This window comes from Lotus japonicus, chromosome 3 (assembly GCF_012489685.1).
Source record: "Lotus japonicus ecotype B-129 chromosome 3, LjGifu_v1.2".
In the NCBI taxonomy this organism is placed as follows: domain Eukaryota; kingdom Viridiplantae; phylum Streptophyta; class Magnoliopsida; order Fabales; family Fabaceae; genus Lotus; species Lotus japonicus.
The window spans coordinates 94,141,789-94,159,338 of record NC_080043.1 but is presented as its reverse complement, the minus strand read 5'-3'; the positions used below and the strand labels follow the sequence as shown (position 1 = coordinate 94,159,338).

Genomic DNA, 17,550 nt, shown 5'->3' with positions numbered 1-17,550 from the left:
GTTCAATTTTGTAAAAACAAAAGAAAAGAATCCTATTTTTAACGGATTATAGGCTTCCAACATGTTTGCTTTTGCGTTACCTAGCCAAGAATCTCATATATGAAAGCAAAAGTATTATTTCCAAATTTTTAAACACAAACTAATAAAAGAACACAAATTATGGGTGGAAAAATCCTCCCTAATAGAACTGGTTCTATTTTCTTTTGGTAGACAAAATGGCTGAATTCCCCTGTAGAGTTTTCTTTTCTATAAACAACGTTTGTAAAAAGTTTCACTACTTTAATTATTTGATTTTTATTTAACAATAAAAATAAATATTTTTTATTTGTTTGATACCGTAGAAAAATTATAATAAAAATTTAGTAGTAATTTACAGCTTGTTGAAAACTCCTTAGAAAAATTTGGTAGAAACACTAGGTTTTTTCATGCTAAAGAAAATTCCAAGATATTTAGATGCTTAATTCGTTGCATAATAATTGATTGAGATCTTGCGTTAGGAGTAATGAAGTTTCTATATATGTTATCATTCTACTAATGCACTCTCATTACATTCACTGAAATGACAAGGACAAAGGGAAAAGAGACGTAATTGTGAATACTAAAAGTACTAATTGGTGTCATTCCTAGTTTTCTAATGTGACAAACAAATTTCAAAAAAAGCTAAAAGTTCATAAGTGATTATCAATTTGAAACGGAAGAAGTATTAATCTTGATTTGAATGTGTATTTCCTCACCTACAAGAAAAAACAATGCTTAGGGAGATTCCATTAGGCCTAGGGACTATGCTGCCATATGAGAATATGTTGAGCACCCTAGAGACAAATCGTATTCCAACAATGTTTGGTTTATTGTTAAGTAAATTAAATTCTGATAAGAGTGAGAATATAAGTTTAAATCACGTGAAAGACATTTGTTAGGAGAGGCAACTACAGTTTCTCGAGTGAGTGAGTACGTCCGGATCAAAGACAAAAAAGAAACAGTTCTTAACCAACCCTTTAAGATCTTAGACATGTCACTAATTGGCTACTATCAAAATAAGTTTTCTCCCTAACTGAAATTATACTTAGTTTATTACTACATGCTAATGTGAAATCCTGCTCAGCTATTTCAAAGTTCAAACATGGTGTGAAGAGAGTAGCAGACTAGTAGAAATTCAAATAAGAGTAACATGCCTACTTCAGAAGCCGCAAAATAGGGCGGTTGATTCCATTGAATTAAAATTCTTAGGACATGCCACACATTTCAAGGGGTTGTCAGACACCAACCTATTTAATAAACCAGTCATATAACTGCTGCATTATCCGCATAAATAAATATGGCTGCTAAAAGTAGGGCAATATACTACCCTATTACAGTAGGGTAGTGCTTGTAAGTTGAACCTAATTATTATGCTTAGATATCTGCAGGCACCAACGCAAACAAATATCAGCATGCATTGAATCAGTATCCAAACACACTATGAACACAACTCTTCTAATGAATTACAATGAAGGTTCACGTTGCATTGAATCAGTATCCAAACACACTATGATTAAAAAAAGTAGAAGCTGTTTGCTGCATGGTGGCTTGTCTTACTACAACCTGACATAACTTGATTCTCTCATAAACAATCAACATAATATGTACATAATGATTTCCCTTTACAAATTACATAACAGCTATCAGGAGTTAAACACACAATCATTACTTAAATTTTGTCCATGGCAAGCTAGCAACATAGATCTACAAAGTTTCTCTGGCATGGTAGAAACACCAACACCCTGAAATCAATAATGGTGAATTCAACTCAAACCATTGTTATATTAATTGCTCTCATATTTTCAATTTTTTTTTTGTAAGGAAGATGGTCTTAGTTATACAACAGGAGTTCAAATTTTTCCTTCAATCAAATACAACGAATAAACCAGGGAGTAGTAAGATCAAAGCTGGATTAGAAACTCCGGAAACTCCTCATATGTGTACTTGTCAGTTACTCCCTGGCTCTTCAATTGCATGTGGCACCAAAACAGTTGCAGCAATGAATTCCCCATATAAATGCAAACCTCTCCACTGATGCATTTGATTTTTGAAGCAATGTTGATGGAGTCAGCACTATGCCTCACTTGAATTAGTAATACATTTTGATATTCTATAATATACAAATATGATCAAACATTTGTGTTAAAATGACCAAGAGATTCTTACCTAAGTTCTATTAGGCAAAATACTACTTGCAAGATCCTCGTCAATGGTAACAGGAAGTGGCGGCATTTGACTCATAATCCCAGGCACCCTTCTCATGCTGCACAAAACTTAATTAGTGAGCTTATATTGTTCATATACATCAAATATATATGTGTAAATTAAAATGAATTTGCCTGATGTTAACAATAAAATTCAAAAAATTCACATACTCATTTAGAATGGTATTGAGGTTGTGCTTTGTGCGGCAGAAGAGGTCAATGTTATCCTGGAACTGTTAACGAAAGGAAGTGATCACTCTGTATATAATTATATATGAATGTTGAAAGAACTTAGAGAATAAAAGAGAAAGCATAAAGCCATTTGCCTACAAACTGATGCTCGACTCAGATTTCAATAAATGTTAAGCATTAACATTGAGAAAAAGTCCAGCTCAGATGGTTTGAACTTAGAAGACAGAGTTCTATGTCAGGATTACAACCCTTTTTCAAATCATAAAATTCAAAGTGAAATGAAGTGAATGGAGAACCTAGTTAACAAAACTGGCATTGGGAAACTAATGCAATACTTCGCACAATAATAAAAGAGGTCAATTTTGAAATTCATCAAAGCATCATAGTAATCCATTCGTTAAGATGTTTAACTAGAGCAATCAGACAAAGCAAAATTGATCACTATCTTAGATGGAATATCAAACCTTGAGTCTAGCGATATGAGCAAATGTGAATAAGTGAATGGGATACCTTTCTCCTAACTCCTAAGTCTAACAATTATATATTTTCCTAAACATGAAATTAATTAATCATCCACGAAAAAAATCTATGCAGATGAAATGCCACATATGGTTAGTATTACAGCAACTAAATCAGTTGTTAAAAATGGTGAAGATGTTCTGAATTTGTGAAGGGCCTAAAATCATAAGCGGTGCCAGTATTTATAGGTACAGCACTAAAACATATGATAGCTGAGCTTATTTACCTTGTAAGTAGATAAATTGGTACTGATTTGTCTAAAAGCTTGAGCATTCTGCTCCATGAGTTGCTTCATGGGACCGCAAATTCCTAATCATACACAAGGAATTAAGTATTTAGTGAAATATAGACACTGGTTCAAGTGACAAAAGAGAGAAGCAATAAAATCTTGAAGGGTCTAACACCTTATTATAATCCAAAAGGATTAGGTAAATATATTAAAAAGAAGGGTGCCCACTAGGGTGGGCTAATTATATTTTGGTCCACCGGTGGACCAGTCCTAAATACCGTTGGATTTAAGAATCTTAGAATATTCCTTATTTGAGTGGTTAGGATTTGATGGATGATAAAAGGGCAATAGTGTAAATAGACCCCTCTTCTTCTCCCTTCACATTTCTGATGGAGATCCATTCCTGAATTTTTGCCATGATGCCGGAATCAGTGTTTCTAATGTTATGGATACGGTGAAAATTAAATTGGGTTTTGATTAGATTGAAGTGAAAAATGTCCATGTTCATGTTCAGATTTAACAATTGGTCTTGATTTAACAAAGGTAAAGAACAGGATCTGTGACGGTGAGGTCGGAGTCCAACTCTGAAGCTAGAAGAAAGGGGGGAAACAGAGCGATAGCGATGAAAAAGATGACATTTTCTACCACCGCTACTCTTCATCATCATCCACCACCTCAAACCCTAACCCTAATCCAACCCAAACCCAATCCCAATCCAAATCGAAAAAGGGATCAGGGTCCTCACTAGCGGTGGTAGAAAATGTCGATTTTCCTGTTTATTCGCATTCATAAAAAGTGCACTAAATTTTTCCCCTCTTTCAAAAAGTTCCCAAAATTGAACAGATCTCTCAACGATTCATTCTAATTAAACCCCTGTTTTTGCATGCAGATCGAGATTCGGAAACATGCAGGGGTGGCGAAGGCGGTTTTTCCCTCGGCGGAATCGGAATCGATGTGAATCGGTTACCGTCTGGCTTCGATTGCGAAGATGAAGCAGGGGTTTCATCTCCGAACAGCACCGTCTCCAGCGTGAACGGCAAGCAGAGTGAGAGGGAAGGCAATGGCGAAGAGCGTGACGTGGAGGAGAGAGATTGCTCCAGAGGAATCAGCGATGAAGATGATGACGGTGGTGAAACTTCAAGGAAAAAACTCAGACTCTCCAAAGATCAAGCCATTGTTCTCGAAGAAAGCTTCAAAGAACACAACACTCTTAACCCCGAAGAAGAAGAAGATGATGGTGAATTGGTGATGAAAAAGTTTGAAAGGGTTTGATGCACAAACCAGAATGAATGAAGAAGGAGAGAGAGGCACAGTACAGTGAAGGAGAAAGGGGAGAAGGGAAAGGTAAAGGGAAGGGGGAATAGTCAAAATTACCCTTTGGTCCACCGGTGGACCAAAATATAAGTAGCCCACCCTAGTGGGCACCCATAAAGTAAAAGAGCAGTGATAACAAAAACACGCCCTGCCATTCTATTTACCTGACACAAACTAAAAGCTACCAGAACTTCAACTAAATATAACAGAACATTAAACAACATAGAACTGCACCATAGCCTACCAAAGAGATGTGCAACTGAGCTCTAAATTTCAGTTTAGAATACCAATCAAGAGCCCTAATTTCAGGTTAACTGAGCAGAAAACTTAAAAATAAGAAATAATTCAGTTGCACACATGATGAGAATCGACATTATAATTTAAGTCGAAAAACAATTGATATACTAACCATCGTATGGTATCTGGTGACCACGGTCAAAATGGTGAGACATGTGAGAATACGGACCCATGCTCGGGGGCACAGCTGAATGCAAATTTGTCTTTGATGCTGACTCCAACGGCTTATCCTGAAGAAGCATGACTTTAGAATACTGGTTCATCAATCAACATTAGATCCTAAAGACATTAATTGATTCAATATATCAAAAATGGAATCCCATTAATGGGATGCAACATAAGCATGTTTTGTAATTAACATAACATTTGAGTTATCATCAACATCCTTGACAGGACAGTTAGGCAGGTTGAGAGGATTCAAAGAAACTCATTTTATTCAACGGTACCAGTTTGGACTACAGGAACAACAGCAATAACAATAATAAGGAGTTTTCTAGTGAGTATCCCCAGTGCATGGGTTACCAAGGAATAAAAATAGAATCTGGGGGACCACGTATACAGGACTTCAAAATTTATACAGGACTTAATATTTTGAAACGACTTATAAGTTATAATGAAAGTTACTTCAACCGACAACCAATAATGTAACAGAATATTTATTTTTTCGATCTCTCCTTCAGTTTAAAATGAATTTTTCTTTAATCTTCAAACAGATATTTGAAATTCAAAATCTATTTAAAATGTCAAGTAGAGAATAGGTGAGAAAAAAACTTCATATTAACTTGACAACTCCTCAACGAACACAAAAAGAAAAATAGTATAGCTTCCCAAACTTGTACCTTTCTGTTATAGACCTTCTTTCCCATACTGTATTCTTCTTGTTTCCTTCGCTTCCTCTACAAAATGGTTAAAACAGTATTTTAAGCTTCCATAAACAGATGTAAAGGTGCAACCTACATGAGTATACAAGTTCATTGCTTAATGCATTATGTTCATGCAGTGTGCAACTTTCTTTTATTTTATTTTTTGTGTGATAAAATGTTATAATGGACCCAAACAATTTTTCCACTTTCAAACGGAAAAAGGGGCAAGGAATAATGAGATGAAACACGACACGACCTTTAACTAAAATTCAAAATTGTTATATGCAGTGGCAATTGTAGCCACAATAGTGTTGTGGCAGCCACCACAACCATATTTTGGTCTAATTAAAAGTTCCATCAGCCTTATTTTCCTGCATTTTTTTTTGCAAATTCTGGAACTGCTACCACGACAGCAAGCAAAACCTAAAATCTTGCCTTTAAACCACTGAGATCAAGGTCACTTATACAACAGTTTAGCTACATAGCCATGTAACGCTTAAGCCATTGCAACAATGCCAAAACTAAGATATAGGAGGAAGTGAGACATAGGACAGAAGATGAGTTAATTTTGAATAAATTGGAAATTGGTTAATTGCAACATATTATTCAACTGACTTCAGAGCATTTAGAATTTAAAATTGTCTTCTGTAGTCGTTAATAGGCAGCATTGAAATATGGAGATTAGACATTGTTGAAATAGAAAGAGCTTACTGTCAACCACCTACACCTCAAAGCAACATCACGAACAGTTTTATCAGGCAATGAGGCAGCAATTTTTATGTACCTCATGATACTTGGCTCATCAGCATAGCTAGTCATGAAACCAAAGATTCATGAAAACAAGGGTCATGAAATATAAGCCATAGGAAGTTAAAGAAATAGCATAAACATATATACCATTCAACAATTAACAAGCATAGTCACTACAACCAAAGTGATTCTCGAAGAGAAAAGCATGACAGCAACTAAATATTAGCAGTTAAGCAAAGAAAATAGAACTTAGGAGCATTTTAAATTGGAATTGAAATGTCAAACCAAAATCATATTGGGAAATGCGAAAGGTCATCATACGAATAATAATGCATACAGGCCACAGATACAAAGGCCGAAAGCATGTTTAGTCTCATGCTTCCAGATTAATCTTGCAGATACAAACAGCATGATTAATCCACCACATATATAAAGAGCCAATTGACAATTGCTTCAACCTTACAAAAAATTTTAAAATTCTGAAATCTAAGATCAGAAACATCTTTTCATGAGAAAGTGAATTGGAAACAAGTAACAAAGAACCAATGTGACACAGAGATGGCAAAATCAAGTTGGGAAAAAAAAACCTAAAAATTACTAGTAACAACAAACTACTTACTTGGCAAGACCCTCCTTCAATTTGTATTGTTCATCAACAGACCACTCAACAGCCAAACCAGTGTCATGCTTCAGCCCCGGGGCTGAATCAAGCATAAGAGAAGAACCAGGCGAATTACCAACTTGACTCATCACAGGATTGCTGTTAACCATGTTTGAATTCCCAGGATACATCATCATCCCAGAAGAACTACTACTTAACCCAAAATAGTTACCCATCGGAACCATCTCGGACAAGCTATTAATAGCACCAGGCTGAAATGATATTGCATGACGGTTCCAAGTAGAATCTATATCCTGATGATGAAACCCTGCGTTTGACTCTGCTGCCATCCTTATCCCTTTGTTCCTAGTTGTATCTAAAGATTCCCCCAAATCACTATAACCCACAAGCTATACCAACAACCATCTTCACACAAAGAAAGTTACCAATAACCAAAAATCCACACCAATTCACAGGTTCAGGGTATCAATCCAAGAACCGAAATACCCTCTATCAAGGAACCATAGCTGATTAAGGGAATTTGGTGATACCCCAGATGAAAAATCAGAAACCCACAATGAAAAACCCTCAAAAATCAAGACTATAGCTGATTAAGGGAATTTAGTGATACCCCATATGAAAAAGCAGAAACCCTAGGATGAAAAACCCTGAAAAATCAAGAGTTTAGCTGAAAAGTGGAAAACCCAGAAAAGAAATACAGAGAAAACCACAAAGGCGAAGAAACCTGAAACCCTGAAACCCCAATTGAGTGTCTAGAAGAAAGGAGAAAGGTTCATGTTGAAAGGAGACAATAATGGTCCTGAAAAGCAATGGAAAACGATAAAAAGCCACAATAACCGCAAATCAGACGTGTCGTAACAGAACAACAGGGAGTGGATAGTGAGAGAAAGAGAGAAAGAGAGAGAGAGATAGAGATACCTTTTCAGCAGAAACAGAAACGTTGGTGTTGGACGGTGTTGATGGTGGTGGTGCTTTTTGGTTCTCACTAACTACACTTTCAATACACTAGAATGCTATTTACTGCACTACCATTTGGCACTTGCTACTACTTTCTGGGTTGCGGGGTACACTGCTTTGCTTTGGTGACACACACACACACATTCACCAGAGAGAGAGACAAGAGATGGCTTCTACTTCCACCAATGAGGAAGCAGCATAAAGGAAAATAGAGAGATAATAATGGATGGTTGTGGATCTTGGAATTCAGCAAAAAGTGGGAATCCCAATAAGCATTTGATGCTAATCATTGTGGACTCCACCTCTCCTTTTTGCTTCATTTTACTGTGTTTTCACTAGTAGTAGTATTTTGATTTTAAATGTAAAGTTGGAAGGAAGGAATATTATTTTATTCAAAAGCATAGGGAACAAGTACATGGATGGATGCCAAGAGAACAACAACATGTGTGGTTTTGTTGTCAAGCCAGTGATCATCATTATCTACAAGGTCTTCCTTCCACTTCCCTTGTTGAGCTTTTAGACTTGTTCATATCATGGAATCAGGTTGAAAAAATGGTTCTATTTCTATCAAGGAATTTCAGAACCATAAAATTGTGAATAGTTTGTGAACCAAGTTAATGTATGTTTTTGTTGATGGGACATGATTAAATGAAGGCCAATTGAATGAATAAAGGGGTGGTAAAACATGGTAATGTGTGCAACCATGGTCCTTTGTTTTTCTTTTTTTTTTTGGTCAATTCCATGCTCCTTTATTAACCCGCTTGAATTTGTTAATCGGACTCATTTCGCATTTGAGAAATGAGTTAGATAATGCATTATGTTATGTTTTATAATGGATTGACGGATTGACCCCGAAAAAAATAAATAAATAAAAGAATATGAACTGTGAGCTGTTATTTTTAAAATAGAAAAATATTTAATAACAATGATATTGTAAAAGTATTAAACTTAAAAAGTAAAAAATAATAAACTCAACAGGCCATCAACCCGCTTTTTTGGTGGATTAGGCCAGATGGATCCAATCGAATCAATGGGCCTAAAAGCACAACCTCCCCTCCCAATTTTAGTGGCTAGACCCAAAGGGTTCAACCTATTTTATCACCCAACAATAAGTTACTCTTACATGCTATTTTGAGTGAACTTCCTTGAACGTATTTCAGAACTCTTGAGAGTTTGCTTATAATGTGACTTGACTGCTTGGATTTGAAAAAAACTGGCTAAGGATTTTGACCACATAACATAAATCAGGTTTATTGTTAGTGAGATACAAAAGCTTTCCAATAAGCCTCTGATATGCTTAGGGGTCTTCATAAGGTTGGCACATGTCTTTACTCAACTTTGTAGCAAGAAGCATTAGAGTAAAAACTGGCTTGCAACCCAATAAACCAACCTTGCCGTATACCTCTCAACACTGCCCATTACGTTTCCTTTAACTTTATAAACTCATTTGCATCCAATATTTTGTTTATTGGGAGGATGTTCAGTAATGGTCCAAGTATGATTATGTTCAAGAGTTACAATTTCTTAGTCCTTTGCCACCTTCCAACAACCATAACCAGTTGCTTGTTTGCAAGCCTTAGGCCTATAATTTTGAGAAAGAGAGACACAACTTTTATAGGAAGGTTATCATATGAAAGATATTAGAGGCATTATCAGGCAATATGGAAGAATTAAGAGAAAGATCAGCAGAAACAGAAAATAGTGATGGTGGTTGTAACTGTGGCAGTTGTGTTTGTGACCCTGTAGGAGAAATTAAAGAAGAGTCAGAAACAACCTATGGAGGATCGTGTATTAAAGGAGTAAGATCAATATTTTTGAAAAAAACCTACGATAAATCAGTAACAATCAATGAGGTACTTGGAATTGGTCTATACCCTTTCATTGTAACAGAGGCCCTTGGAACCTGTGTTTTAAAACTCGGCTTGGTCATATCATGTGAATAACTCTATATTTTAATTCTAACAATATACCCCCATGAATTTTTCAAACCACTGTTGTTAAAAAAACTTTCCAAATGGTTTATGTGCAATGCCACTATGCTGTTCTTAGTACATGGTTAGAAATCCATTCTAAAGCCATAATCAGTTCTAGAGAGAAACTGTTTGTGAGTAGGTTTTGAGTGTCAAATTTGATTGAGAAAAAATAAATGGATACAAACATGATATTAGTTGAAAGCTAAAAGGATTATCCTCCACATCTTTTGCAAGCTGAATCTTTGCTGACTCTATAAAATAAATGAATGATGAATCCTCAACTACCTCTCAACTGCACAAATACTCACAAAGCAAGAGACTAAGAATAGGTGTTTCCATCATGAGTTTCACACCACCTAGCTATGAGTGGAATCAATAATCAATTCATGAAAAATCAGAATCTCCATAGTACTAATTAACTATTGACCAGTCAAAAATTTACCAATCATATGCTCAAGTGCTCTTCCCTTGGAAAGCTTTGAACAGTATCTGACCATCTACCAGGTGAATGATCACTGCTGTTGTTAGATGAGACCTGAGCTTCCCCTCTTGTATCTCTTATCATCTTCAAAACTTCTCTCATTGCAGGCCGGTTCTCCGGCACTAGTGAAACACAGGCCATTGCTATGTTCAATAAAGCCTGAAGCTTCTCTTCAGATGCTTCATTCCCTGAAGAAGCAGGATCGTCCCCGGATTCGGTCTCTTCTTCGCGCACCGACCGAACCCAACTTGGTATATCCGAACCATGTGCTTGAACGAGGTCTTGGTAGGGTGTTTTGCCTGTCATGAGCTCAAGGAGAAGGACCCCGAAGCTGTACACATCAGCTGGTTGAGTTTGTGACCCGTGAAAGCCGCGACACTCGGGTGCTCTGTAGAAGTAAGAAGTGGCACTTGGTTCATCCATTGAATCAGGGTTAAGAAACACTGTGAGACCATAGTCTGTAAGACAGGACTCAAAGTCAGAACCCAACAACACATTGGAAGATTTCAGGTTTCCGTGAGTCAAGCCCGGGTTCTGGTGAATGTAGAGGAGGCCAGTTGCGAGATCTTCGGCGATTTTGAGGCAGGATGTCCAGTGAAGAGGCTTTCCCCCACCAGATGTTTTTGATCCTGCATTAATAACATGTTTCAACAGGTCCTCTGTCAGTAGTTATTTGTTTGAGAACAGTGCTAAGATGCAGAAATTTGCAATTTAGTTCTTAGTTAATGGAATGATGAAAGTTTTGTTATGAATCCCATTCACAGCTTATATTAGCATATATCATGATTTAAAGTTGTGAGTGATTCCTCCAAAAGGCTCACATAAGAAATACAAACATGTAGAACTAAATGGTATAGATATGCAGGTCACATTCACATATTTTAGTTACCAGAGGATAGCTTAGTGTGTGTATAGATATCAATGAGTTCAATAGAAACGAACTTTCATCCCAATTTATGAAAAAAGAGTTTTGTTCACTTTTGGTCATGAAATGTGTGCTAATGCCTGTTTGCCCTGGAGCCAAAAGATATCCAATCATAGCCTTAACCTTACATTATCAAGGTAACTCAAACATGTTATCTCTTGGATTCTATATTTACCTTCCACTCATGTAGTCAAAGTTTTATCACAATAATTGTTGAATTATCAAGACCCAACAACTTGGTAGACTTGCATGAAAACTAAAAGCTTCCAAGGATTTAGTATTGAAAATAAAACAGCTCAGTGCGTGTGAAGAGAAAAACATTAACTTCAAGCCAGCAAAATACATGTGAAGATCTTGGCAATTGGAATGATTGATTACTTTTTAGATATTATGATTCCACCATCATTTCTAAGACAAGAGAGAGCCCAACATGGCATCATCTTGATTTGTTAAATGCTCTGCAAAAAGCATATTATCTCATACTTTGCAGAAATGAACAAGGGGGATGTTCCCTCTAGGAGTAATGGATATGCTTTTCCAGCTAATAATTCTAACCTTTTTGTATTGTCTAGCAAACATAACACTTTTCTTTCATGTAATCTAAAAAACAATATAAAATCTTTTCAAAAGTAATTCTACTACCATTAGAGAATCATGAGTAAAGGTAGCTAAAGGTGATGGGCTTAGTAGGGAAGAGAGAGTGAGATAGTTTCACTCCATGTTTGTAAACACGGTGAAAAATCTATGTGAGCCAGAATCGCAATAGAAAGAAGTAACTTCCCTTAACTTTTGTGGCTGTCTATTGTGATTTTGACTTTCCTGTATGGTTTTCCACAGTGTATATAAACATGCACTCAAACAAATTATGATATTTCAGCCTAAATTTCATGTGTTTGAAATAACATATTTTAAAAAAAATTGTTTATTTTTAATAAAATAACTATTTCTCAGTTTTATTTTTTTGAAATTTGAAATTCATTTCTCACAGTTGAAAGTTGAAACATTCCCAATTACTACATGTTAAATATGTACATGGTTTTATTCATTATGACTGTGGAAGGTCGTGGCAGCACAATAAAAGCACAAGCTCATTCAACTCTATTTAATTTTCCAATGGTTTTGAGTGGGACAACACTAACATGGGGTCACAGTCATAAATGAGTTGTCAAAGGGAGAAGAAGCACACGCCTCATTGTAAAGTCTGAAATTACATTAAACAATTCCACAGAGAAAGCAACCCCTATTGTCCTTATCTAACTAAATCTCTGAGAGAGGGAAAGATTTAGTGCATGGACATTATTATTGGATGTCAAAGAAGGGCCCCCAGTACCCCAAAAGACAATAAACTTTTCATTCATCAGGACTAAACCAAACCACACCCATATAATAATAGTTACATGATTAAATCCCCTTCACATGAAAAATTCCTTAAGTACCATGACTTGTAATCAACACTAAACATTTTTTTCCTGACCATAACTAATTTATTCTAATGCAGCTAGAAACCTCCACAGCAGTCAATTTTTAATGCAGTCAATGAATTTCAACCATTGGATGAAAATGTTTTAACATATGATTTGTTAAACTCAACCAATCTTTGGTCTAGAGTTGAGATCTCTTAACTGCAGTGGTTGCACTGAAAATTGATTGCAGTCAAGCCAAATCCGAAACTAGAGCACGAATTGCTCCATACACAAAATGCAAATTCAAAACACCATTTAAGGGGAATGAAGCATGTCATTGGAACAAGAATGTTAACACTCACTTTGACTCAAAAAGTAAACACAACTTTTCTCATAAATTATTATGAAGGATTTGGGTTCTTGCACTATGGAATATTCTACGGTCACACAATCTGACTTCTCCGATCAAAGATCAGTTCATATATTTCATCAACATCTGACGGCCAATATAAACTTAAAATCTAAGCCGAACAATTTTAATCAAATAACTCAGATTGTGTGAATGTCGGAATTCCCTAACTGCAAAATCCCTTTCCTAAGATGAAAACTCGTTCGCATTGCACTCAACAGGAATTCGAACACAAACAAACTGACATATTTACTTTAACATTACATTAGAGCAGAGCAAGATAAACATACCATGAATTAGAGAGAAGAGGCTGCCATTGGGAAAGTAATCATAGACCAGAAGACGTTCCTCCTTTGCCTGAAAGTAAGCCCTGAGTGGGACCAAATTAGGGTGCCTCAACCTCCCAAGTACCTCAATTTGTGCCCTAAACTCCTCTAACTCAGGGTACCTAGCATCCTTCAACCTCTTCACAGTAACTATGAACCCTGACTCCATCACCGCTTTATATGTACTTCCCATAATACCCCTCCCCAATGTCTCTGCAGAAGCCTTGAGCAAATCCTCTAAACTGTAACTCATCTCCCGATCCCCTGCTCCGCAGAACACCAATCTCCCTAGACCCTCACATTCCCACGCAAAACCACCTTGCTTTCTCTCGTTACTACCTCCTCCGCCGCCACTCACTCCGGCACCACCCTGTTCCTCCGCCGCCACGTCACCACCGTTCTTCTTCCTTGTTGATGCTGAAACAGCACCCACCACTCTCTTCCTTCGATTCTTGCAAATCACGCACAGAAGAAGCAAGCATATCAGTAACAGAACCACCCCACCAACGCTTCCTCCGATAATCTTAATCAGCTTCCTCCGGTTCGATGATTTCGAGGTGGGTTTTGATTTTGATGCGGTGTTTCCTCCTGGTGTCGTCGCCGGAGAAACAGGGCTCACCGCCGGCGGGAACAGGATGCTGCTCTTGCATTTCCGGTGGATCTGCTCGCCGCAGAGACCCGGGTTGCCGGAAAATGACGACGAGTTGAACTGGGCCAAAGCTGACGTCACCGGAATCTCGCCGGAGAGTCGGTTGTTGGAGACGTTCAGGTACTTGAGGCCGCCTTGGTTGAAACGCGGTATGGTTCCGGTGAGCAAGTTGTCTTGCAGGTAGAGAACGTAGAGCCTCGGGAGGTTGAGCAGCGACGCCGGAATGTCGCCGGAGATTTTGTTACCGGAGAAGACAATGACCTTGGCGCGGTGGAGAAGCGAAACTGAAGCAGGAAACTCGCCGGAGAAGCTGTTATCGTTGAGGTATATGGATTTGAGGTTGATCAAGCCAGAGAGATCCGGGATTGGACCAGAGAGCGAGTTCCCTTTGAAGCTGAGGACTCTGAGTTGATCCAAACGAGTCAAGATCTTCGAGTCCAAGGTTCCGGTCAAGTTCAAATACTCCAGCACAAGCTTACTCACTCTTCCTTTGAAACAATCTCTGACTCCTACCCATGTGCACACATCGCTTCCTTCTCGCCATGGAAGCTTGTTGTGAACATCAATGGAGGATTTGAGGGCTAATAGTGCTTGGGAATCACCGTTTTCTGATCTAGCAGGTTGGAGAAGGAGGAGAAAAAGCATAGAGAAGATGAAGAAAACAGAGGAAACATAGGAAACAGGGGAAACAGAGGAAACAGAGGATTTCTTCATGGTGAGAAGGAAGAGAAGAGGGAGTTTGAGCAACAAACTAGCTACCCTACCTTTGTGGACACAGTTGCAATTGCAAGAGAGAAAATTGGAAGGTATCAATGTTCTTTAATGCATGTAAACTTGTGAATGTTCTAACCTACTCAAATTAGCTGAGAAACAGTTGAGACTTTGAGGCAGAGATCCTTGCTTTTTTCTTTCCTGTTTGGTTTTTCTTTCTCTTGTAACTCACTCTAAACTCTTCAGATCTACTACCATTGTGCTTCCTTGCCTGAAGAGACTAACAAATTGCTACCCTACTCATCTGATTCTGACCCAAATTGAAAATGGGGTTGAACAGAAACATGGTGGCAGTGTGAAGAAGTGAAAGCAAGAGCTCCATTGGTGAGTTCTGGGAATCCATGAAATTGGAGACACTTACTGTGGTGAAAGTGGCTCACTCAGCTTCTTCTTGGTTTCCCGCAAAACTCTCACGGACACAATGACAGAAGTCTCACGTGAAATCAAATAATAACCATTCTTTTCTGCTCTCTATGATTTCTCTATTCTTCAACTGCAAGCATTATTTAACAACAGTGAACAACTAAGCAAGCAAACAAAAACAAGTACATAATACATTCATTTTTTAATATAATGTACAAAAAAAATTTATCCTATTGTTGTAGATTATGTAATTTTGTACTTACTTAATTACCTTCTTGGGTTGCTCGTACACATAGAATTTAGCAGTTTTAAAACTTGGGTGAAGTGGGATCCAATACTCTCTTCGTTAGAATCATTGCAATTTGCAATGGCTAATGAATGGAGTGAATGATGAAGGGCTAGGAGAGGTTCAAGAAGGTAATTTCAAGATAAAAATAAGAGTAGTTGTGGTTGTGGCAGTGACACACATGGTGTGAGTGCAGATTCCAGCTACTAAAACCTCTGTAATCCCATGTGTAGTGTGAATGAATGGGTTTGTGTAGGTAATAATTTTAGAGAGAGAAGAAGAAATAGGTTATCTGCCATAAGCGTTACTGACTTTTCTTTTATTAGATGAGTCATGATAAAGTTTGGGTTAAATAATCGATCATCCAATCACATTGAAGATAAATGAATTGGAATTTCTATATTTTATTTATTAATTTATTTCCAACTCATTCATCTCCAATGTAATTGGATGTTGAGTTATTTAATTCAAACTTTATCATAGGTCATTTAGATAACCCCTTATATTAAAGATTAAAGATGTCAAGACCCGCAACTATAAGACTAATTTTAATTTTAATGAGACTCTCGTATCACATTAAGTAAATAAATTTCTTACAATAAATTATTATTCATACACATTTTTCATAGATGCTTATAAAGCAATACTATTTACTAGTTCTAGTTCTGGTACGTCTTGATTGTAAATTAGTTACTACTACTGGCTCTGTGATGAGAAAGTGAGAGAAAGGACATGATAGAACATGCCCCTTTTTCCTTCTTGTTTTGGAGGCAAAGGTTCTCTTTCTTTCTCAGGAAATTGGTGACCGTATTGATTGAACGCTCAAGAGTAGAAGAGTGAATATGATGTTTTGATTCACTTTTGTGAAGATGTGAGGAGAAGAATAAAAGAAACCTACAGCTGCCACGTGTTATTATTAAATGAGGGGAAAGGGAAAAAGTGAGTTTGTAGGTAGTTGAGCTTCATGCCAGTTGTTATATTGGTTTTTTTTTTTTTGTGTAATTTGTATTAGCAAGGTACTCCTATGACATTTTAATTATTTTTTATATTTTATTAAACAAGAAATATGAGTTAGAGAGGAAAATGTTTAGGAGTCAATCACTAAAGAGTAATTTATTTTTTCGATGTACCAAAAACGTCTAACCTAGGATAATAACAATCTTACCAAAGAAAAAAACATAAAAAAACGCAAAAAGACGCAACTTGAATTGGCAAATCGCTAAGGGTCTCAAATGAACCAACTACCACTACTAAACAAATCAAATGAGAAAATTTTGCCGTCTTCGATGAAACACGTAGAGCAGGTTGTTCGACAATCAACATCCAACCCAGAACCACCTCCCTCCTCCCCAAACTTCTCACCATCGTGACCGAAATTGCTCACCTTCAACGGCCAGGGGTAACCATCGGTCGACGCGAGTACGGAAACGCCTAATCGATCGTCCAAATCAACCACTCAGAAACTTCATACCTTCACAGAAGAGACGCAACAGATTTGTGAAGGAAGACAACAACAAACAGATATGTGAAGAAAGAAACGACGGACCAAAGGATATGACAGATGACGGTAGAGCACGAAAACGACGAATGTGGAAAGGCGTGCAATCAACGGATGAGGGAGATGGTGCACCGATCTAAACGCAAGGAATAGAGAAAGTGTGAACATAGCAAAATACGTGGAGAAACCCGCGATCGATGGTCATGCACGGAGGAACAAGAACAACACATAGGAGAGCGAATGGTCGGGGGGGAGAGGACAAAGAGGCTCGACCGATCGTCGAGCTGTAGGGAGATGAAACGACAAAACAACTAGTTTGCCACATTAGTAAATAAATTTAAAAAATTAAAAAATTATGATAATATATGATTAGATATTTGTGTAAAAAGGTTTAATCCATATTGCTTTTACATTATTATCGTATGTCTATGATTATAGTTTTTAAGATTAATTTATAAGTTTGAATGTCAATCATCTTCCATAAGAAACAAAACTTAAAAT

General features: G+C 37.1%; 2 protein-coding genes across 8 annotated transcripts; both read right to left on the bottom strand.

Moving 5' to 3' along the window:
• Positions 1-1,461: 1,461 nt before the first annotated feature.
• On the bottom strand, positions 1,462-8,261 carry LOC130747634 (uncharacterized). Of its 5 annotated transcripts, XM_057600616.1 has the most exons (10): positions 7,927-8,261; positions 7,733-7,807; positions 7,006-7,655; positions 6,348-6,447; positions 5,613-5,669; positions 4,886-5,003; positions 3,160-3,242; positions 2,394-2,455; positions 2,185-2,281; positions 1,462-2,101 (listed from the first exon to the last, which is right to left on the bottom strand). In XM_057600616.1, the coding sequence occupies exons 3-9, from the start codon at positions 7,335-7,337 to the stop codon at positions 2,185-2,187; spliced, it is 849 nt and encodes a 282-aa protein (XP_057456599.1). In that variant the 5' UTR covers positions 7,338-7,655; positions 7,733-7,807; positions 7,927-8,261; the 3' UTR covers positions 1,462-2,101. The 5 variants fall into 5 exon arrangements, with proteins under 5 accessions (XP_057456599.1, XP_057456596.1, XP_057456597.1 ...); XM_057600613.1 differs by having other exon boundaries at positions 7,006-7,807; XM_057600614.1 differs by having other exon boundaries at positions 1,462-2,091; positions 7,006-7,807.
• Positions 8,262-9,157: 896 nt separating this feature from the next.
• Positions 9,158-15,801, bottom strand: LOC130747632 (inactive leucine-rich repeat receptor-like serine/threonine-protein kinase At1g60630). Of its 3 annotated transcripts, XM_057600612.1 has the most exons (4): positions 15,529-15,801; positions 13,447-15,395; positions 10,381-11,048; positions 9,158-9,705 (listed from the first exon to the last, which is right to left on the bottom strand). In XM_057600612.1, exons 2-3 carry the CDS (start codon positions 14,843-14,845, stop codon positions 10,384-10,386), a joined length of 2,064 nt encoding a protein of 687 aa, XP_057456595.1. In that variant the 5' UTR covers positions 14,846-15,395; positions 15,529-15,801; the 3' UTR covers positions 9,158-9,705; positions 10,381-10,383. The 3 variants fall into 3 exon arrangements, with proteins under 3 accessions (XP_057456595.1, XP_057456593.1, XP_057456594.1); XM_057600610.1 differs by lacking the exon at positions 9,158-9,705 and having other exon boundaries at positions 10,067-11,048; positions 15,529-15,800; XM_057600611.1 differs by lacking the exon at positions 9,158-9,705 and having other exon boundaries at positions 10,067-11,048; positions 15,537-15,800.
• Between the last annotated feature and the right edge of the window lie 1,749 nt (positions 15,802-17,550).

Bases quoted from the DNA above. Each gene is read 5' to 3' on its own strand.
- LOC130747632 (XM_057600612.1), bottom strand. From the start codon at position 14,845: ATGAAGAAATCCTCTGTTTCCTCTGTTTCCCCTGTTTCCTATGTTTCC. The intron at 11,049-13,446 runs GTATGTTTATCT...TTATTAATGCAG, and splicing joins CCTCTTCTCTCTAATTCATG to GATCAAAAACATCTGGTGGG.
- LOC130747634 (XM_057600613.1), bottom strand. From the start codon at position 7,337: ATGGCAGCAGAGTCAAACGCAGGGTTTCATCATCAGGATATAGATTCT. The intron at 2,456-3,159 runs GTAAATAAGCTC...TTTCGTTAACAG, and splicing joins CCAATTTATCTACTTACAAG to TTCCAGGATAACATTGACCT. The intron at 2,282-2,393 runs GTATGTGAATTT...AGTTTTGTGCAG, and splicing joins CTCAATACCATTCTAAATGA to CATGAGAAGGGTGCCTGGGA.